Source organism: Mytilus edulis, chromosome 6 (assembly GCF_963676685.1).
Source record: "Mytilus edulis chromosome 6, xbMytEdul2.2, whole genome shotgun sequence".
NCBI classification, from domain to species: domain Eukaryota; kingdom Metazoa; phylum Mollusca; class Bivalvia; order Mytilida; family Mytilidae; genus Mytilus; species Mytilus edulis.
The window spans coordinates 43,627,082-43,651,667 of NC_092349.1; the positions used below are offsets into that span (position 1 = coordinate 43,627,082).

Genomic DNA, 24,586 nt, shown 5'->3' on the forward strand with positions numbered 1-24,586 from the left:
AACGAATTGACTTCAAGCCGAGAAATATACAGTGACCTTAATTTACAAAATAATATACACATTCTGCTCACACAAAAGTTGCATTGAAATGATTATCAAAATAATAACGGTAAATAGAACGGAAACATTTTTAGTTCAATATCAGTGAAAATGTTATTAGAAGGAATATAAATTTAAAACTTTGCAAATGTGTTTTTTTACGTTAAGATGAACACAATTAGATGATAAGTAAAAAATCGCGGAATTTCCCTTTAATGGTGTAACTGTAGATAAACGATTTAAAACTCTGAGAATCAAAGAAATATTAACTTCGTGAACGCATGTATCATGTTTATGTACAGGCAGTAATATAATACTGTATCAATAATTTTCAAATAAAATAGGTATGATCAATAAACATTGAGAGCAGCTACTTAATTCATACCAAAAGTTTATAAATAATTATCACAATCTGTAAATTTAAAAAAAATATGTAATCATATCTTTTTAATCATCTGAAGACGAAAATTGTCCTTTTCACGTCTTCCGTATGATAGTTTAGAAAATTAAACGTGAGAACATTATAACAATAGGCTATGACTGTTTCTACCAAAAAATGTGTTGTGTAACGCTGTCGTTCACAATTTCTTTATCATTAGTTTTGATGATTTTAAAGAATAATGATGTCCTTTCCATCCATGCCATATGACTCCATCAGCAAAAGACCTTGTTTCCCCTGACAAGTAGGCTCCATTAAGATTTGAAGCGTGACATTTGTGATACCACCATGCTCCTTTAAACTGAACTGCACAGCTGGTTGGATATATGTCATTATCTCTGTCGTACGTAGAAAACATACTTCCACTATGGGATTGCAGACTGTTTCCTAGATAAATAAACACAGTATTATGTATTTGTTTGTTTTCTTATATATTAATCAAATAAAATTTGCACATTTTCGTAAAAAAGGATTTTGTTAGAATTTAGCAAAGGTTGAACTTACTGTTGCAATGACGTAATAAAAATCAATTATGATGACAAAACAGAGTTCCATAACTCTGATAAAAGGGCTGCAAAGTGTGGTATGTACCATGATTCCATTGATATTGCATGTATAACATCTTGTTGAAATATACAATCTGAATGTCAATTATCCGTAAAAGTATAGTATGAAACTAATACCCAATGAATGCGTTTTCTAATGTCTATTGAATAACAATTAGGCAAACAATCGCGTCGCAAAAATCATTCTGTCATGTCTACAAAGTATGAACACCAAAAACAGATTTAAAGTGAACTCATGTAGTTAAAATAGTTTAATCAAGTATTTAAACAACACAAACTTGTTCAATCTAAACTCACGTGGATACAAGTAGTGTATTCAAGTTTAAACAACAAAAACTTGTTTAAAGACCGGGGATGACATAGAAAATGTTACGTCCTTACAGCAGTTAAGCTTATTTGAATATGGCCGGTGCTAAGATAAGAAATAAATTATTTTCAGTGAATGTGCTTATAGAATATGTTAATAGAAGCACATGTTCGTGATTGCATGCTGTGAAAAAAGAAAATATGAAGAAACTGGTAAACACAGATTTTTATCTCATGAAAATCGAATTAATGAATATAAACAAGATATATAATCACAATGCTAATGTATCCAATAAGAAATAAAAATGTTTCAATGAGGCACAAACATATAAAGTTGCATTCTATGAATTTATGAATAAATGAATCAAAATTTTTACTTCATAATAAATATCATGTATGAATATTAATACATCTCTAATTTTCTTTAACACAATAAATTTATTTGCCTATCCCAAATACTTTGTTCGTTATTATAAGTTTGAGGCTTATACTTCTTTTTTCCAATGTTACTTCGTGGGTCATTTCTTCGGTTTTGGTGAAATCGTGATCAACATTTTCATTCCAATGACAAAGTGCCATCTGACAGCTTTGCAATTGTCATTACTAAAAGCATTTTTTTCATCTTGGAACATGTTCATAGTAAAGAACTCAACATAAAAGTATCTTTGGCTAAATACAATTTTCAAGGAGGGTTTAAATTGTAGATTTCCATATAACACATAGGAGAAGTTTTTCAGCAATTGATATTGGAATAAATATCCGTTTAGGTTCGTAGTTTGTAATCAGGATGACACTTCTAGTGGTTATTATTATAATGTTCCAAAATATTTAGCAATACATCCTTTAATTCCTTTGGATTTTCCTCAAAATTTCTAACGGCCCAAATGAAAATGTATGCCAACTGATTCCACCTTGTCCTCTAGTTGTGCTGATCAGGACTTTTCTTTTAAACATGTTGGTCTGCAGATTCACTTTTAATTGCTAGTTTAACCTTTTTAAAAATGGCATGCTATGGATCATTCTGATTTGTAGTGATTCCTTTGCCTTTTAACATCTTGTTTATACTCAAATTTCGGTCATGCAAAACTACATTTACTTGCTTTTCTATGTAATTAAAGATCCGTTGGGTACACAATTTTTCATGGCGTTGAGATACAGAATCATCAGATTTTGTATCATGTTCACATTTAAGAATTGTTTTCTGCTATGGCTACAACATTTCTTTTGCATTTTAACGCAAGCTATGTCGGGCATCTGTCAATATGTAAATTCTTTTAAAGTCATTGTACATTCCAATTTCTTCTAAAACTGCTGACTCAATAGTTTCTTTGTATTGCTGTTCAATATGATGCTTGTATTTTTGAAATATGTATTGCTGTTTTTGTTTGTTGATATGCCTATTTTTTGCAGTTTTAGCAAACCTGTTGTATTGCACTGGTAACATTCCACTACATATATATCCATGACATGTCCTCAAGTTTGCTAGGTATTCACCGTTAGGTAAATAAAAAGACGATGACAATGAAATAGAATGGTGTTTATCATGATCACTGTCACAATTAAAATGCATTGCAGCTAGATGTCCTTTTGGTGTCAACTTATTCATACTGAAATACCCGTTTTGAATGGAAGAGTGATGTATCTTAATACGTTTCTATGTATGTTGTATTGTCATTTTTTTTCACTAGAGTGTTTCTGTTGTTTCGTTTTTTTCCTCTTATAGTTGATGTGTTTCCCTCGGTTGACATAGCTTTATAATAGTTATCAAAGGTACCAGGATTATAATTTATAGTACGCCAGACGCGCGTTTCGTCTACATAAGACTCATCAGTGACGCTCATATCAAAATATTCATAAAGCCAAACAAGTACAAAGTTGAAGAGCATTGAGGATCCAAAATTCCAAAAAGTTGTGCCAAATACATCTAAGGTAATCTATGCCTGGGATAAGAAAATCCTTAGTTTTTCGAAAAATTCAAAGTTTTGTAAACAGGAAATTTATAAAAATGACCACATTATTAATATTCATGTCAACACCGAAGTGTTGACTACTGGGCTGGTGATGCCCTAGGGGACGAAACGTCCACCAGCAGTGGCATCGACCCAGTGGTGTAAATAGTTATCAAAGGTACCAGGATTATAATTTATAGTACGCCAGACGCGCGTTTCGTCTACATAAGACTCATCAGTGACGCTCATATCAAAATATTTATAAAGCCAAACAAGTACAAAGTTGAAGAGCATTGAGGATCCAAAATTCCAAAAAGTTGTGCCAAATACATCTAAGGTAATCTATGCCTGGGATAAGAAAATCCTTAGTTTTTCGAAAAATTCAAAGTTTTGTAAACAGGAAATTTATAAAAATGACCACATTATTAATATTCATGTCAACACCGAAGTGTTGACTACTGGGGTGGTGATGCCCTCGGGGACGAAACGTCCACCAGCAGTGGTATTATATAGTTAATTGCTACTTCAGTTTGCTATTAATAAATATTGCAATGTGCATGGTTATTAAATGTAATATTAGTATTTAGTTCAAATATAATCTTAAATCAATCCTAATTCTATCTTAATTTTGAGAAATAGTTTTAGTCATTCAAATGTGACGTCATTTTTTGTGTGCTGTTTCAGAATCTAATGTGACGTCATTTTTGTGCCTTTTCACCGCTCCGTATGTGACGTCACTTTTTTCACTTTTTACGTTGAGGCCTTGACTAAGTCGGGTGTGTCTGTTGTTTTCTGTAATTAGTTAATACTTCAGTTTTATTATGTATATCTTTTATATTCATGTATTCATGTGATATACTGTTTGCAATAGCATAAATTGTTCTAAATAATAAGGATGTTCTTATCCCAAGCAGAAACCCCTAGCCGTATTTGGCACAACCTTTTTGAACTTTTGATCCTTAGTGCTGTTCAACTTTGTACTTGTTTTGACTTTCGAACTTTTATATCTGGTGGTCAATGGTAAGTCTTGTGTGGACGAAACGCGCTTCAGGCGTATTGCATTTTAAACCTGGTGCCTTTTGATAGCTATTATTCATGTGTTTCTTTGTCTAATATGTTCTCCTATTTATTTGTATTGTAGTCCTGTGATGTTATGTTATCATTTTAATGTTAAATTTAACTTTGCCATTAAACCGGGAGGTTTGGCGTCCCACAAAACCAGGTTAAACCCACCAGTTTTGTCTTTCAAAATGTCTTGTATCAAGTCAGGAATATGGCCATTGTCATATTATGGTTCGTTTCTTTGTATGCTACATTTTAACGTTGTGTTTCCGTTAGGTCGTTTGTTTTCTCTTATATTTGACTGTGAATTCACATAACTTTAAGACATGTCATGGTACTTTTCTATCCCAAATTCATGCATTTGGTTTTGATGATATATTTGTTATTCTCATCGAATTTTGTCTAATGCTTAGTCCGTTTCTGTGTGTGTTACATTTTAATGTTGTGTCGTTGTTCTCTTATATTTAATGCATTTCCCTCAGTTTTAGTTTGTTACCCCGATTTTGTGTTTTGTCCATCGATTTACGAGTTTTGAACAGCGGTATACTACTGTTGCCTTTATTTAGTTTTAAACCCTAATTTGTTTTCTGTCAATCGAGTTATAACCTTTGAACAGCGGAATACTACTGTTGCCTTATTTTCTACAACTTTGATGATCTTCTGGAGTGATATTTAAGCCGCTACGAATAATTTGTTCTCCACCTTGATGTATGTATTTAAATCTAACGTTGTCATAGACTTTGAGGACTGTCCACTAAGGTCAAGAAAAAAATAGTCTGAAACCTTTTCTAAGATATCAGTATAATATAAAAGGTGATTTAGTTGATGCACACGTATAGTCCGAACTTTTTGGAATCCTGAAAGTATTAATTGCTTTTTACTGTCATCTCCAGGAACCGAAATTTGAAAACAAGGTGGTAATTTTGTTTCTTTTTCCATTTCAATAGCAAGAGAATGATACTAAAATTCACTAATGTAATGTGATATTATACACCCTGAATATTATTTACTTCATCTTTATGCAAACAGTTGACAAATGTTGAACCATTGCAGGGGATTGTTTTTATCTACAAATCCTAGTTATCATATTCTGGATATGATAATTAAACCATTACATTATAGCAATGTACATTTATTCTAAATGGAATTATAGGGAGTGGGGCAGTAAGAATTGAACACAATTCATAATAAAGCGTAAAGAAACATGCACTGCCCTACATGAAAGCCTCCCTTTATTTGAAAGTGGATTATAAAGGAGTACTGAACATAATTTGCAAAGCGTTACAGACGCTACGTCTCCTAAAAATATGTTTTAAACATATTCATCATGTCAGTTTTTATTCCGTATGTAAAATCGTTTAGTGTGAAACATAAAATATAAATGATATCACTTTGTAGGTACCTTATTATAATATGAGGTGTACAAAACATTGGGAATTTGATATCCAAGGTATTTCGTGCTTAGCTTTGGAGGTAAAAATATTGTCTTTTATTGTTACATTTTGATGAAAGGTCAAGTCGTGTAAATTAGATAGCATAAAGTTTACACTTGACAAAATAGCACGTTTGTCACTAAAGAACAAAAATTTACAGTTTATTTAAATATTACAATTGATATGTAAATTAAGTAGATAGTGTCAATGAGGTTGCAAATGTTACAACTATGTCCACACGAACTGGTGACATTGCACTTGAAGAGAGAGGAGATGGAATTGAAGAAAACCAATACATCATAGAACAAGGCCAATAATGTGAGGAATGTGTCTTTCATTTTTGCAAACCTTGCATACTAGTTAAAACAATAGACTAATGGAGTGGGAAACTCAAGAGAGACATCAAAGAAATCAAAGTTTGCCTAAAGAAAAGTACAAATATTTCTGGACAATGATGTTTCAGGATGACAGATATTAAATGTGATACAGGCTGCTCTTGTAAGAGACCCTAAATTCAAAAATTACACTTGGCACAAAAGAGATAGAATGTCTAATTGGTTCCTAAAACAAGTAGGAGGATGGCATCGAAATTCAGAAATTCTTACGTATATGGACCACCTCTGGGTATAGTTACATAAATTACTAAATTACATAAATATCAAAGTAACATTTGTTTGGTATTTAACATTTATTCTTAAACATAACTTGGCACAACAGATAAAAACAATGTCAATATTCTGAAACTTTGAAAGGATAATATAATTGATTGATCCCCTGCAATGTGTTAGTAGATTCTTAATTCACAAATGCATGCTTTAGATTAAATATAATAAAGCTACATGTAGCATGCTTCTTCCGTTGTAAAACATAAACAGAAAGTTGTTGTAATGGATATCTCCTCCTACTTGTCAATCACAGGAATTCGAATTTGAAAAAAAACTGTGCTTCAGGATTTCAATTGAAAATATCTTTATTGTAAGTTATTTTATGTTCTCACATTTTGGCCTTATCTAACCATTATTTATGTTCTGACATCTGTACAAGTTGAAAAGTAAAAAAAACAAATAAAAAAATAATTAATTTTGTTTAATGCTTCGTACTTCTTAACCCTGTCAAATATTTGAATAAAATCATATTTTCATGATGTGTCTCTCTTTATATCCTAGACCCGGTCTTTAAACTGAACTCAGATTAATGTAAGGTCATTGGTTATCTGGAGTTTAAAATAAGACCATTCATTAAAATATATTCTTAGTTTTCAAATATGTATTATGCAAATTGTTAACTGCAATTATTTTCAAACGCTTCCCTAAGTTTTATAAACAATGTACACATAACTTCTTTCTTTAAAAAAATAAACAACTTTGCTGCTTGATTTGACGTTACACACCCAATCTAAATCAAACCTATATGCAACCGATTGTTGTTGAATAAAAAACAAGAATAGTGAAAGATTTATACAGATTAAACACATGTAATCAGAACTTTAATGATATGAAATTCAGAGAAAAATACTCGCAAATTTTATAAAATTTTTTGCATCAATAACACTTAACAAAGTGAATTGGTACATTTAAAAAAAAATATAAATTGTGGATTCATTTCTTTTCGTGGGTATCATTTTTTGTGGATTAGGAAAAACTTGCAAATTTGTGGATATTTAAATTCGTTGTTTATCCAAAGTCTGCATACAAGACTATATAAAAGGTTTTGTCTATATGTATATAAACTCAAAAACATATCTCATTCTTAATCAGAAGTTATACATATATTGTCAGTAACTACAGTGTCACCATGAGGACCAAAAAGAAATAAATTACCCTGACAAAGTGTATGAATATTTCAAACATGTTTTAATTTAGGTACAAACAAGGAAAATTAAACACAAAAACGATGGATAGCAACTAACAACAATTATAATTGAATATAAACAGGCTCCCGCATTCAAACTTGCACATTAAGAATGCAGGCTCCCAATTAACCCCATAACATGGGAAAACACAACATCAGAAAAAAGTATAATCAGAGGATCAAAAGAGTCTGTGTCATTCAGCTAGGTCTATTTGCAAATATAGTCTAGCTGATATGTTTTTCAAATCATATTATTCAATAGAATAGACAATAACACAAATATTTGCTAAAAATCGTCATTTGAGAACAAGAAATGAATAACGAGTCGACTGACAATTTCAACAATTTATCTCTTTTATAGATTCTGTCCTACTGATAAATGATACGTTTTAAAACATATCTTTCTGTTAAAAAATGCAATAACTTAAAGACGAATTTTGCTTTTTCTGACGTAGTCGGTATAGTTTCGGGTTGTGCCCTTTGAACGTAAGGACGCTTAACTATGGCAATAGAATACGCATGCTCGAAAATCCTTTCTGTGATTGGACAAAATGCTGTCATGGTGGGTGATTTGGTTGTGTTTGAAAAAACGTCTCGTTAATTATATCGTGATGGAAAGCAAGTGAAAAACTATAAATATTTGAACTAGATCTTACAAAGATTTATATTTTTATTAAAATAATTGTTTCTCCAATAGCTCTTTGCATCCGTGACAGCTGTTTATTCGGGACAATTATATAATTTTTAATGTAAACTTTGTTGTACGAACGTACATGACTTTTAGAACGCACCTACGCATGTGAGATTTCCGCGGGGTTTTGGTGAATGTAAACAGAAAGATACGAGGACCGAGAATACTGAACACAAACAGAGAAAACGTTATTTAAATGGTATTTTTGTGCTTCTGGAGGTTATCGAAATGATAGTTTTAAACATATACTCAAATTTAAATACGTCGGATATCTTTTTTAAAGATAGTTCTTGTTAAAGTTTCTTTTATCTACATATTTTTTAAAAGTGAATAGTCAAAAACACAAAACTCGACTGATTATTTGAGACAAGTGGCTTTAATTGTAGATCTTGTCTTGCTGACCTTTAATTAAAAAAAAAATCTTTCCGTCTATTCTAAAAATATTTAATAAAAAAAGTATAAAATTCATCTTATATGGGCAATTACTCTCATATTTGCAAATATAGTCTAGCCGATATGTTTTTCAAATCATATTATTCAATAGAATAGACAATAACACAAATATTTGCTAAAAATCGTCATTTGAGAACAAGAAATGAATAACGAGTCGACTGACAATTTCAACAATTTATCTCTTTTATAGATTCTGTCCTACTGATAAATGATACGTTTTAAAACATATCTTTCTGTTAAAAAAATGCAATAACTTAAAGACGAATTTTGCTTTTTACGACGTAGTCGGTATAGTTTCGGGTTGTGCCCTTTGAACGTAAGGACGCTTAACTATGGCAATAGAATACGCATGCTCGAAAATCCTTTCTGTGATTTGACAAAATGCTGTCATGGTGGGTGATTTGGTTGTGTTTGAAAAAACGTCTCGTTAATTATATCGTGATGGAAAGCAAGTGAAAAACTATAAATATTTGAACTAGATCTAACAAAGATTTATATTTTTATTAAAATAATTGTTTCTCCAATAGCTCTTTGCATCCGTGACAGCTGTTTATTCGGGACAATTATATAATTTTTAATGTAAACTTTGTTGTACGAACGTACATGACTTTTAGAACGCACCTACGCATGTGAGATTTCCGCGGGGTTTTGGTGAATGTAAACAGAAAGATACGAGGACCGAGAATACTGAACACAAACAGAGAAAACGTTATTTAAATGGTATTTTTGTGCTTCTGAAGGTTATCGAAATGATAGTTTTTAACATATACTCAAATTTAAATACGTCGGATATCTTTTTTAAAGATAGTTCTTGTTAAAGTTTCTTTTATCTACATATTTTTTAAAAGTGAATAGTCAAAAACACAAAACTCGACTGATTATTTGAGACAAGTGGCTTTAATGGTAGATCTTGTCTTGCTGACCTTTAATTAAAAAAAATCTTTCCGTCTATTTTAAAAATATTAAAAAAAAAGGATAAAATTCATCTTATATGGGCAATTACTCTCACAAAAGTCATCATACAGTAGATTCTTTATAATCGTCCCGTGTGAGTTTACTCTATCTGAGCTTTCTACATTAGAAACAATATTCTTAAGTGTACAAATTATTTCAGATTTAAGTTTTTGTTTTACCAGACTACAAAAGTCAAAAGAATGACTGAGACTCACCGGCAGTTCCTTCGTAGCCGCTTACATCCAATTTATAGTTTGTTGAGACGTCTCCAATGAAGAATCTAGTGTATTCCGCCCAAGCTGTATTTCCTTCAAAATCCTCTAGCTCTACTCGTAGTTGATAATTACCAGTTGCGACTATTGCATGAATGTTTGCATTTCCTGAAAATTATTATAAATTACTCGATCATTAGTATACTTGCTGATATCCATAATTGATATGGTAATAAGAAGGCATTTTAAAGTTATATTTCTGAGGGAGTACATACTTTTTCATTGACAATGAAGAACTACCAAAAAGAAGAAATTTATGTTTTTCAAATCTTTCATGATCAATTACATTTAATATTTCTTACGCTAAATCCTTTTGATATCTGCAATTATACTTAACTAATGCACGATTAACATGCCAATAAATCATGTTAAAATTTCATGATCTGCATTGATAAAAGACAATTACTTTGGTTAAAAGTGTGAAATAATATAATTAAATCAACATTTGGCAAATAGAATATTTTGCTTGATAAAGTCTGGTTTAGAGGTTAAGATAAAGATAATATTAGATGAAATGTTATATCAGTACTTTGTTTTGTAGCAATCGGTTTCAACGATGCTTTCAACAAGTCGTGAGAAACTGAAGTCTGTGTTACTTAAAAGCAATAAATGTATCTATAACAATAAGTGATAAAAACATATCAGTTAAATTTCTTTAACATATGGATATCTTTGTCATTATCCACGCTACTGAAAAAGTTCTACATAAAATTTAGTTACATGTAATCCACTTTATAATTATAATCGAACACATTATTAATCAAGAAAAATCGTTAATCCGGTACAATCAATCACAAAGGAGTGTATGTAAAGAATATGACCAAACGACCGAGTTAACATATCGCTCTATTCTTTAAAAAGGCTCAAAATAACTTTATGACATGATAATACTGAACGAAAATAGACCAAATTTATAGATAATTATGAAAATCCTTGTATCACCAGCCGAGGAGTCAGCACGTCTGTGTTGATATGAGTTATCATAGATATGGTTATAATTATCGATTAACAGTTTATAAAATTTGAATATTTCAACAACGAAGGATTAGATTAGCTGAGCTCTATTTGCAAAACACATTTGGTATTATTTGTCCTCAATTCTTTCCAATTTGTACGCATGTTGCCTTTTAAACTTTTTTGATTCCAGCGTTACGGATGAATCTGTTGCAGACCAAACACATGCCTGAATGACTTTTTAAAATCCTGCCATCTATGACATGTGTATTAACTGGTAACTTTTTGGACTTCGTAGTCGTTAGACCATCAAACAGGTTCATAAAAATGAAAATTGAAGTGGTTGTCATGACGCTCGCCATTAACAAAACACAATCCATATAAAATGGATTAATGAATTCATAACGTAAAATACCAGACATAATATTGCTTTTTCGAAAGATCGATAAATATGAGTTAAAACAAATAGTGAGAAAGTCTTACATTTGTAACACCATTTAATTTTTTGATCCACAAATGTTTTTTTAATTTTTCTATTTATCAATCAAGTTTTTTAGTTTCCTGTGTACTTTAAATCAATATTTGATTGTCTTTTCGTCTTTTTACTTATTTTTGTGCATGATATTGTTGATTTTTTTTTAACCTATTGAGAATCTTTATTGTAATATACCTAGCCAGAAATTATGTGTAAAATTCCCAAATCCTTCTTCATAAGCTGTCCATCCTTTGTAAAAGTTTGTACTGCCGTCTAGTCTCCTTTGGATTACCTAGATATGATAAACATAATTAGAGAATCTGTTCATATATTTTGAATTTCCCCACGTATTATATTTTGAAATATGAACAGTGTGTGTGTGTGTCCTTTTTTTAAATATAAAGAAGGGACGTGCATGTTGAAGAAATGGATTTTCATGGCGAAAAAAATCTGTTGGCTTTGGTAGGCGGCTTATTTATGTAGAAAGTATTCCTTAATTTTACATAAAATTAAATATTAAGTATATACCTTCATCCCTTAATTTATTTTTGTAGATATTTATAACAAAAATCAAACTTAATACATTTCTTAAAGGATATATTCCTGTTTGTCAAATAAAATTGAGAAAGGAAATGGTGAATATGTCAAAGCGACAACCACCCGACCATAGAGCAAACAACAGCCGAAGGCAACAAAGTTTACTTTTATTTCAATCGTACACAAAGCCTTAACATGTCAGATTATTAAACATTACTTTTGCTGTCCGACTTTTTACCGTCCAAAGACAATAACAAAAATTCCGCAAATTTTTGAATACACAGAAAAATTAAAATTGAATGCTTTGTTTATGTATATTTAATGACAAAAACACGTTATAAATTTGGTGCATTGGAAGCTCATTACTGAATATGCCTTTCCTTTTGCAAGTTTGGAAATTAATAAAAAAATTTAAAAGGCGACTAACAAAGGGATAAAATGTATAGTTTTAATTTTGGCAAAACCTACGCTCTGATTACGAGGCGGGATATATTTTATGGGCCAAACAGTCCACCATTAGCGGTTGCAATTAATTACTAGACAAAATAGACATGTGAACTATATCTACTGTCTTAAATCGAATGTTCTGTAAATTTTGTATAAAAATGGTTAAATAAATGAAAATATAGATTTTATATATTTTAGTACGTCAGATTCGATCTTCTGGATTTACTTTCATCAAGAATGTTGAAACCATTACTGTATTGTCTACAAATACCTTGGGAGAAGTTGGCGCTATATGTTATAGACCGTAAGATGACCTACAATTGCATCTATTTTCTTTGATCCTCTTATTACTTCCTTTTATGATATATCTTTATCTTTGTAGGCCAAGACAGGATGAACTATCAGGTGATTTATAGGATAAAGTGTACAATGCGGGCTAGCCATGCAGCGAACGCGTCAGTTAAGTAGAAGCTTACTGTCCAGCCACCATCTTCTGTATCCATTTCACAATAGACATCGAACTTTATAGAAGGCGTTGGATAAATTTGGTAAACACCAGATCCACAGCGGCGTGGTATACCAGTACAGTCACGTGGTGGGTACAAGGCTTCCGACAAGAAAATCAAATCAAAACAGTTTTAATGAAAAATAAATAGCGTATCATTATTTTTGTATATCCGTTACTATTAACAACAAGATAAATAGACAGGTACATGTTAATAAATGTGGCAGAAGATACCAAAAGTACATAAAAAACTCATCGTGACCTTTTGACTTAGTGTGGATTCATATGACATATTCTCCATGTATATCAGGAGATGTTTACCCTGTCCACTCATGCTGTCATGATATGCTCCATGTTCATCAGAAGATGTTTGTAGTTCTCTTATATTTGATGCGTTTCTTTTAGTTTTAGTTTGTAGCTCGGATTTGTTTTTTCTCTATCGATTTATGAATTTCGAACAGCGGTATACTACTGTTGCCTTTATTAATCTTGTCCATCCACGCTGTCAAGCTCCGTTGTTAAAAGTTTGTTGTATTGATTCGAATTTTAATCGATTAACAACGGGAAATAACTGTTGCCTTCATTTTTAACAGTTTGTGTGCCTTCTTGGAGTCTATTTATTAGCTTGATTAATATATAGATTAATTTTTTCCGTATGTTTTATTCATTTTGTTATTCGTTTGTGTATATTGGTATTGATTTTTTTAAATTCTAAATTGCAAATGGTTATCACTTAACCAAAAATAAGATGAATTTACCGGGTTCTATACAACAAAACAGAATTTTCCATTTTCCAAATTCCGTACAAACAGCAAATGGGCGTCCTATCAAAGCAAGTCCATCTTTACATTTAAAACTTATTCCAGTGCCGAGGTTTCTATATGACCCAAATGTTTCTGTGCAAACAGCATCTTGTATTTCTGGCAGGGATCTTTCACAGTCTGCAAACAGGACGTATTAGACATTAATTATCACATGTATCAGCTGGTAATATTTATGACACTAACAGGGTTAAATTTACAGTTGACGGGATATATTATAATTTTGCTAATCGTGAATCGCTCTTATATATGATATTGAGAATGGAAATTGGGAATGTGTTATAGAGACAACAACCAGACCAAAGAGTAGAAACAGAACAAAAATGGGTCTTCCCAAGCATAAAAACAAAGCCGTATTATCATAGCCTTTTTCAACTTTTGATCTTCAGTGCTGTACAACTTTGTACTTTTTTTCACTTTCGATCTTTTATATCTGGGCGTCACTGGTGAGTCTTGTGTGGACGAGGCACGTTTTTGACGTATTGAATTTTAAACCTGATGCTTTTTGTTATTCAATAATCATGTGTTTCTTTGTCTAATACTTTCTCCTATTTATTTGTATTGTAATCCTGTAATATTATGTTGTCATTTCAATGTTATATTTAACATTGTCATTAAAGTGCGAGGTTTGACATGCCACAAAACCAGGTTCAACCCACCATTTTTTCCTTTAAAAATGTCCTGTACCAAGTCAGGAATATGGCCATTGTTATATTATTGCTCGTTTGTGTGTGTGTTACATTTTAACGTTGCGTCGTATGTTTTCTCTTATTTTTGAGTGTAATTTCACATTGCGATATGACTTGTCTATCCCAAATTCATGTATTTGGTTTTGATGTTATATTTGTTATTCTCGTGAAATTTTGTCTGATGCTTGGTCCGTTTCTGTGTGTGTTACATTTTAGTGTTGTGTCGTTGTTCTCCTCTTTTATTTAATGCGTTTCCCTCGGTTTTAGTTTGTTACCCCGATTTTGTTTTTTGTCCATGGATTTATGAGTTTTGAACAGCGGTATTCTACTGTTGCTTTTATTCTTCAACACAGTGAAATAAGCCCGCACCCGGATATACGCACAACATAGAAAACTAAAAAATAAGCAACACGAACGCCATAAAAAAATCAAGGTGCCCCGGAAGGGTAAGCACCCGTCGTGTTGCTTATGTTATAACAAATCCGGTAAATAGGCTAATTCGGTAGGTCACATTCATAAAAGGAAAGGGGTTGTAGAAACGACGTACGGAACATATCCGATATCATTTGTGAAACGGTTATCCAATAACGGGCAACCGGATGGAGTCCGTAAATTTTACGAAGGGATGATTTCAACTTCACCAATTGGGACTCTTGGTTTAATAGCTTTCTTGTGACCCTCTATCAAGAAAAAGCATGATAGGAAATACAAGCACGGGAATATTGTATCAATTTGGGGATGTAGGTGCTGCTGTAACGTTGATACTTAGAAATTGAAAGTTTACAATTGAAAAGCTGAAATCATCTCTTTTGTCGTAACGTTTTGTTTTCAATCGACCCTCATTGTCAATTTCTAGATGTAAGTCAAGATATGAGGCCCCCTTAACTGTATCTGTTGTATCCGTTATCTCTAGTTCGATGGGATAGATGTGTTCAACATAGTCACCACATTTTGAATTATTTAGTGAAAGAACGTCATCTTTATAGTGGAAAGTCTTCCTAAGAAGTTCCTGTATGAAGTTGGCCTCATAATAATAAAGAAACAGGTCTGTAAGAAGAGGGGCGCAATTGGTTCCCATTGGAATGCCAACAGTCTATTGAAAAACACGTCCTCCGAACGTAACTTGACAAATATGTTGTCAATTAAGAAATCAAGCATCTTGATAATGCCAGTTTCAGATAATTTTTTGTTTGAATCAGAGTGATCCTTTTCAAAGTAAGATTTATACCTCACTTAGACAAGATACTTGTTTCTACGTTGGCCATTCTTTTTATGAAACAAAGCAATACCAACTCTTCCAAGTTGTTGTTGAAGTTATTTTACAGATAGGTTTGATTCGATGGAAAATTCTTATTTGTTGTGATTTTGAAAATAAAATGAAAGCTAATACTACATAATAATCTGTGATAATTATTATTTTGAAAATATTTTTTTTTACATAGAATCATCGATTATTTCATGGTTTATGAATTTAGAGAGAAAAACGTGTTTAATCTACAATGTCTAATATTTATATTTAACTTGTGTTAAATATCTGCCTGTTTTTACTATTATTAAGATACTTGTGGAAATATCTGTTCGTTTTGATTATTATTAAGATACTTGTGGTAATTTTTTTTTTTTATTATAATAAAGATACTTGTGGTTAATATCTGTTTGTCTTTATTATGACTTAGATACTTGTGATAAGTATCTGTTTGTTTTAACTATGATAAAGATACTTGTGGTAAATATCTGTTTGTCTTTATTATGATTTAGATACTTGTGGTAAATATCTGTTTGTCTTTATTATGATTTAGATACTTGTGGTAAGTATCTGTTTGTTTTTACTATGATAAAGATACTTGTGGTAAATATCTGTTTGTCTTTATTATGATTTAGATACTTTTGGTAAATATCTGTTTGTTTTTATTATGCTTAATTAAGATACTTGTGGTAGATATCTGTTTGTTTTTATTATGATTAAGATACTTGTGGTAAATGTCTGTTTGTTTTTATTATGATTTAGATACTTTTGGTAAATATCTGTTTGTTTTTATTATGCTTAATTAAGATACTTGTGGTAGATATCTGTTTGTTTTTATTATGATTAAGATACTTGTGGTAAATGTCTGTTTGTTTTTATTATGATTAATTAAGATACTTGAGATAAATCCTTTTTTGTTTTTATTATGATAAATTGAGACACATGTGGTATACATCCTGTCATTATGTTTATGTAAATGATAATTCTCGATTTCTTGTCTTCCATTTTTGCTAATGTGCTTTGTCTGTATTCCTTTTGGTGTTACTACGATACATATAGCGTGGTTCTGTATACATCCCGTTATTGTGCTATTGTATAACATGTTTCAACGATTGTCGCTCGTTTTTGTTATGTGCTGTGTCTAAATGAATTTTTATGTTTCTTTGATACATATATGACGTGGCTCTGTATACATCCCGTCATTATTTTATTTTACTATGGAAAATTTGTGTATTCTTGTCTTTAATTTTGCTATTTTGCTTGGTCTGTATGACATTTTATGCTTTTTTGTTACATATTTGTGTGTTTGTTTAGTGATTGCGATTACAGTGTTAACTACTGTACCCCTATTTTCGAGGTTTTTACCTGTTATGTCTGTTTGTTTTGTTCACGCATCGTTTCCAATATAATGGAATTTGATGCAACTGTCATACAAGTGTAGGTCAAGCTTGCAATAAAACCAGGTGCAAGCCACCATTTTCTACATAAGAAAATATGACAGTTGTTATCCATTCGTTTGATGTGTTTGTACTTTTGATTTTGCCATTTGATTAGGGACTTTCTGTTTTGAATTGTCCTCGAAATTCAGTATTTTTGTGATTTTTCTATTATTCACGTGTAGATAAATGTAGGTATAACGCACACTTACCATTACATGTAACGATAAAATAAACTTATACAAGATTATTTCATATAATTCTTCTGAATAAAATATGTTTACTATATTTTGAGAGAAATACAGCAAAGCCTTGGAAAGCTTTTTTTTGTAGCCGATTTAACTAAGCTTTTGTTTACTTTTATTGTTTCGCTTTTTCAAAACGTTTGCTATGAAGAAATACTTTTCTGGATCGATTTTTTTTCATTCAATAAAATCTATAATTATTTATAGTACTTATATCTTCCTGCAAGCTATTTTAATCATGAAACAATGATAGCCGGACAGCAGGTAAATGTATAATAATTTAAATATAACAATCCCAGGTTTACGATTGTTCACTAGCCGATTAATCTTTGTCCTGACTTGTTGATTGTTTTTTATTTAATCAATATCTGATGACTTTACTCATGATACATATAAAAGAGGGACGAAATATATCAGAGGGACAGTCAAACTCATAAATCGAAAATAAACTGACATTTTTTATAAAGTACTCATCGTTTTCAGATCATCGAAAAATAACGATTATATTTGTCTTCATATCGTCGAAAAATTATAAAAGAAACAGATTCTGTCATCCAAGTCTTGTGTTGATTGGACAAAAAATACAGTATCAACTGATCTTACTTTCCCAAACTGAGGGATGAATCAGGTGTAGAAAAATATGAAATAATTTTACATACAGATGAAAATGAATTTTTGAGAATTTTTGAGAATTTTGTATTCACTACACCATAAAAGACCTAAAAGTACTAGTGGCCTTAGGTTTCTAAAAATAGCAAAAAAAGTAAACGGTCATGATACATATTCAAATTCTTTTCTGAATAGTAAATGAAAGTACTTCAGTTAACTGTGAATGTAGAATTTTTTGCAGTGTTAGAAAGTGGTGAAAATTCTAAAAAGGCTATCATTATCCCTTATGGGCCAGGAAATACTACCGTGCCACCTTAAGGGGGATATATATTTTTACACTAAATCAATAAAGGATCTTTTTTTACCTATGCAATTTGTAAGTTTATCAATATTAAGTAGATTAAGGGCAACTATGATAAAAACAAGCCTTTAATTCCACCCCTGAGAGTAAAAATTGCTGATTCAGCAAATTTTGCCTAATCTGTAGGTAATAATGTAAAAATTTACCTAGAAAGTAGAACTTCATTATTATTATGTAACTTGCAATACATTTTTAATTATAAATGCTCGCTTTGACTTTTCGCAGTGTCTGACACATGTGCAACCACTGAAATTTGAGACGCGACATTCTTCGGTTGCATGTACATCCTATTATTTTCACCGTAACAAATAAATTGCATAGTTTCTTATTTTTTTCAACACAAGTACAGCTACACTAGTTTTCTTGAGGTTCAATTTGTAGTTCTGATGTAACATGACACCAGTTGGAGCTTTTGGGGAACCAGTAAGTGGTTAAGGGGTCCTTACTTATTCATTTAGCTCTCATATTGGTCTGAAATAGAGATAGAAATAGGGGGTTCTTTACATTGACTAGACATTATTTTTGACAAAGAATGTATTTATGATGTTATATCAGCAAGATTAAATGGTTTATTCATTTTCCATGAAAATACTATTAGTTGTTAAGATTTTCTGACAGTGAAAAGCACAATAAAGGCAAATTGATTATGTAAGGGGACATAATTTAACTTAATGCATACATGAGAAATAGACAAACAGTCAACTTAGAGATGTATTCTAGTACATGTATTGTCAAACAGATTTTGGAATAATAGTTAACTGCAATCTAAAGACTCTTGTTGTATTACCCTCATAATCTGGAAATGTTTAAAGTAATATAAGGCATGCTGTAAAATGTGGAATGGACTTTAATATCAGTTTTCATGATGTGGTGCTTAAACTGTTTCTTTCAGTCAGATTAACCATAAACAGAGTTGGCATTCCAATAATTCCTCCTGAATCACCATGTTTGACTTCTGTGTTGATTTGAAACATCATATATTTGGGTTTTGTTCACTCCTTAAGTAAAAATGGTAAGATGAAAAAAAAGTGAAAATCTGCCAGATGGGGTAGGGATGTAATGTTTCATTTATTTTGGTAAGAAATGAGTGCAGACTAGTATTCTTTATTGTAATATGTTCCAAAGTAAGAAGTCTATGTATCATAGGTGTCATGACTGGTTTCAAGTTTGTTATGTCTTGGTTAAGGTGGCACGGTAGTATTTGCTTTCCAGAATTTAGGTTGCTCTTTTGTGTACCCTACTTAGGTTAATGTATCTAAACAGTGCGATTGGACAAAAAATACAGTATCAACTGATCTTACTTTCCCAAACTGAGGGATGAATCAGGTGTAGAAAAATATGAAATAATTTTACATACAGATGAAAATGAATTTTTGAGAATTTTTTTAAATTTTGTATTCACTGCACCATAAAAGACCTAAAAGTACTAGTGGCCTTAGGTTTTTAAAAATAGCAAAAAAAGTAAACGGTCATGATACATATTCAAATTCTTTTCTGAATAGTAAAATGAAAGTACTTCAGTTAACTGTGAATGTAGAATTTTTTGCAGTGTTAGAAAGTGGTGAAAATTCTAAAAAGGCTATCATTATCCCTTATGGGCCAGGAAATACTGGCACACCTTAAGGTCATTTCCCCACTCTCGACAGTTTTATTTTAAATCTGTAAATTGAATTGTCTCGAATGTAAAACTATTGTAGTAAATCGATGCAGTGGTAGAATCTATATTTATCAACTGGTATCAAAAGTAAACACTTGTTGTTTTTTTTTTATATTACTTTTTATTTAATTCCAATTTTCTAGTATTTGCTGAAGATTTTTAACTGCTCCTTATTTTTATACTAAATCAAATAATCAACTTTTAAAAAAATATTAATACCAAAAAAAAAGAGAAGGAACACAAAAATTCGAATGGCATCATAAACCTACGCTATTGTTGTTGCATGATAAAAAAAAAATATGCATGACACGTTATCTGATCGTAATATTATGTTAAACTCTCATTTTCCTGGTGGTTAATAAAATGTTTTATCCAAGAAGGGTCCCTATGCTTTAGCTAATGAGAAAAGAGAAGTTTTAAAGCCGTATATATATTTTTTAATATGTATCTTTAATTGACATCAACCGCTACATGATTTGCAGTGCATGGATATACATTTATTTATATATTAGATATCGGTATTATGCAATCTGATTGTCGATGTTTACAAATGGTTCAGGCATAAGTATTTAACTGGTAAGAATAACATATCACACAAATTTGAGTATTCCCTAAACAAGAAATTAACTATTTGTGTTAATTTTTTTTATACACATATTTGGCGTTTGATATTTTCGCATCTGTTTAGCTTATTTGATTTCCAAATAATACTGTGGCATGTAAAACAATTATTATCAAGTATGTATCTGATGACAACCCGGATATATCCGTTTGTAAGTTTATAAAAAGGGACAAAAGACAAAAAAAGGGATAAACAAACTCGTAAAATTAAAACTAACTGACAAAGCCAGGAAAAGCAGGAAATTATACATATTTCAGATAATGTCATACACAGTAAACTTTAAATGAACATGGCATGATGTTTTATATTTTGAAATTTAATACATTTTGAAAGTCTCGTTAAAAGTAGCTAAACTGGTTTTGTCGAGTAAGCTGATAATATCATGATATGTTTATAGTTTTAATGTTGCTGTATTGATTATATTAATAATAATAATAATAGCTCATCAGAGAAACCGGATGCTTTGGTTCATTAAACGCGCATTTCGACTACATAATCATTCAAATACTTTATTTAATTCCTAAGATTTAGACATTCAAATATGTTATTTAATGTTCCTGGATTCAGACATTTATTTTGACTTACAAGCAGAAATACAAGTGAATCCTCTGTTTGAATCTCGATCTTTTACACACTTCTTTCCTGTGGCACAGTTGTGGTCTGCACAAACTCCCGCGAAACTCTGTTAAAGTTTAAGATGACATGTTAATATCTTCAGTGAATAAAGTATTTTTTTGCGAAAATATTGACATAATATTGAAAAGACATTTCCTGAATAATTTTCGTTGTTTTGTCGTCCTTTTGAAATGATAAACTCGTCTGAAAAAAAGGGGTAGGGTGAGTTTTATATACAATATAAAAAAAAAACCAAAAAAAAAACCATTCGTCTGTCCTCGATAAAGCACAGTATCGTGTATTAATGAATTTTGTATGATATATTTTTATACAATATATATAAAGTACAGCATCATACATTAGATAACCGGACTGCATAATTTAATATTTACATGTAAGATACTTTGAAATTGCATTTAGTAACACGAAAACTTTATAATGGATATTTAGGAGATAACTGTGTTATATTGTAAAATTTGCCATCGTACACCGTAGACGTTACTGTCGCAAATTGAGTTTGCTTAACGACACGTGTCGGATTTAGGTAAACGGATGTTTGCGACAGTAAAGGTTTACGAGGGCCAAGCTTAAAAAACTATACTGTGATCTCTATTCTAATGACACATATTTAAAAAAAATCCATTTGAAGTAAATATTTTGGCTGAAAAACGCTTTTAATTAAAAAGTTTTTCCATCTAAACAATGTGACGTCATCAGTAAAATCTCAATGGCAGACATTAACGCTAAATGTATTTATACTTTTCCTACGCTTCTATAAGGTTTCAATATTGACAAAAAGAATATTTAAAGACACAAACTGTGACATTTTATTTATTTAAAAAACTTTACATACCAAACAAATATCGGAATTCAAAATTGTAGTTTTCCTTAGGTACGGACTTACAGAACGTGGAATCTAGCTCTTAATGTTATTTGTCCACTACCAATGAAAATTATCGTTCTAAACAAATTGCAATATAATGATGTTTATTATTAGTAGAATTTAATTATACTTCTATTTGTTAGGTGCTTTTCTTTTCATGATTTGTAAATAATGCCCTTAAATTACATTTGGTGTGTTCACACATAAAGATCAAAAGAAGGTTGATATAAAAAAAAAAAAAAGGTATTCAGGTAAACTAAAGATGCATCTGCATCTTTTGATCACTTGTTGATAGTTGTCATATTGTCAATAATATCTCATCAGAATATTTTTATGATTCTTATATCATCAGATGAGCAACATAAAACTCTTACAAAATATTCAAGAATTGGCAATTTAGATTTTTGTTTTTTAATTAAGTATACATTCTGTTATTGAATTTTAGAGTAAAATAATTGTTGAGTATTCAAATTTATCTTTCAATTGTCGTACTCATATCTATTTTTTGAATGACAGGACAATGAAATAGTGTTTATATAGGCCGTTTATACACCACAAATTCAACTCGAGTCCAGACAAATATGTTCACCTGCGAAAGTTTTAAGGCATAGATGGACCTAGATAAACAGATTTTAATAGATGGACAATAGACACTTGTAAACAAAAGTTGATATAAACTGAGTGGACTGTATCAAATGAAACTCGTGTGCACGTGTTTGTTTATTTTGCTATCTTCTGCAGATTTGAGAAAAATGCACGTCAAAATACAGGTAAGTAATTAATTTTGTGAAACATAGACTTCATATGATTTTTATATACATAGGTCCTGCCATGCCTTAAAACTTTCAGATGCATCAGTGTGTCTTTACTCATCGTACATTTTTGGATTTAAAAACGGCCATATTTTTCAATTCCTTCAGATGAACCTTAATTGATTGTCTGTATTGGTCCTATTATAGATTGGAGGTTAGCCAATACAGCTCTTCAGGAATCTATAATAGGGCCAATACAGAAACAGCCAGTTCATAACACTTTTATTAAATAATTGTTATTCTTCAACTAAATTAAGCAACTTACATGTAACTTAAAGTTGAAGAAAATACAGAAATTTATAACTGAATTTGTCTTTTCGCATTCCCGATGTTTTTGTCAACATAGTCAGATGTAATTTCTGATTTTTCGTCCAAGTACTAACATTGTATCTACATAATACTAATTAGCTAGGAAGTATAAATCACACAGTGTAAGTATTAATCTGTTAATCCGTATTGACCCTGTTCAAAAAACAACAGAGCTCCGGATTTATATCAACAGGACAACGTCACCAGTATTGCATATGCAGATTTATCCGTCTTAGGGTTCTTTTGCTCATATCATTTAATAGAAGATATTTCATTCACGATTTTTCACTTCCAGAGTATCTCTATGTCATAGATCACTTGTCATATTGCAAAAGCCTTCTAATAAGTTTGCTATTTTTTTGTATGCAATCTTACCTTAGACCAGGTTGATATTTCACTGTAAATACAACCATCTTCATGTACCAATGGTTGGTCATTATCACTTATGTCTCCAACTGCGTCACATAGTTTCCAGTTCTTTCGATAATTAATGGCAATACATTCGGATGTCAAGAAACATTCTTTGACACATTGCAACAAGCTCATATTTCGAATTCTACGTAGGACGTGCCTTTGGCTACTTTTGCCATGCTGTAAATGACCGCGGACGGTGCTATCATTTGGATGCTGGCATTCAACATCGTCCTTGTCGCAAACATCTTCCAAAAAAGCCTCGCAATGATCATAAGAAATTAAGATAAACAAAACAATTGATAACAATGCTACCGAAATGTCCATTCTACTATCTGTTTTTCATTAATTAAAACTTGATAAAGTTTATTCGGGAGTATCAATCTGATATATTCTGCTCTTGTGAAAATAATGAGACTCCAGTAGATGTACTGAAAATGTATAATCAGAATTAACATATATATTGATATACCATTAGGGTGCTATGTTATCATATCAAACATTACATCGAACCAATCAGTCTTTTTCACGAGTAAGTGGATAACAGGAAGTTAAACCTCTAAGGGCCACAAATAGTTAAATGTGCAGAACGAGAGTATGTCGATACATTCAATGCTTTCTATTTAACAATGCGCCATATGAATAATTAATGAGCTACTTGGACACGCTTGCGTTGCATAAAGATGTTATTGATAAAATATTTCATAACATTCATTTCTAGGAATTTAAAAAAAAAAAGAGTTAACTTTTTCAATGGTTTATTGATTCATGAAATCCATTGACCAAAGCATTGTTCAATTCATTTTCTCATTTTTTTACAAAAAAAAACATTGTATAAAACAAAATTATAGAAATCTTAGGTATCTTTTACAAAACTATTCTCCTCTGAAACTACTGTGCCAAATTAATCCAAACTTGGCCACAATCATCTTTAGGG

The 24,586-nt window shown here is 31.0% G+C and overlaps 1 protein-coding gene across 1 annotated transcript; it reads right to left on the bottom strand.

The window, feature by feature from the left end:
• Positions 1–246: 246 nt before the first annotated feature.
• Positions 247–24,336, bottom strand: LOC139527711 (uncharacterized). Its single transcript, XM_071323336.1, has 7 exons — positions 23,614–24,336; positions 21,205–21,301; positions 13,692–13,874; positions 12,905–13,035; positions 11,640–11,736; positions 9,959–10,123; positions 247–865 (listed from the first exon to the last, which is right to left on the bottom strand). The coding sequence occupies exons 1-7, from the start codon at positions 23,974–23,976 to the stop codon at positions 618–620; spliced, it is 1,284 nt and encodes a 427-aa protein (XP_071179437.1). The 5' UTR covers positions 23,977–24,336; the 3' UTR covers positions 247–617.
• Positions 24,337–24,586: the final 250 nt, after the last annotated feature.

Bases quoted from the DNA above. Each gene is read 5' to 3' on its own strand.
- LOC139527711 (XM_071323336.1), bottom strand. From the start codon at position 23,976: ATGGACATTTCGGTAGCATTGTTATCAATTGTTTTGTTTATCTTAATT. The intron at 13,036-13,691 runs GTAAATTCATCT...TCTTGTCGGAAG, and splicing joins GTTTTGTTGTATAGAACCCG to CCTTGTACCCACCACGTGAC. The intron at 11,737-12,904 runs GTAAGCTTCTAC...TATCATATCTAG, and splicing joins CAGAAGATGGTGGCTGGACA to GTAATCCAAAGGAGACTAGA.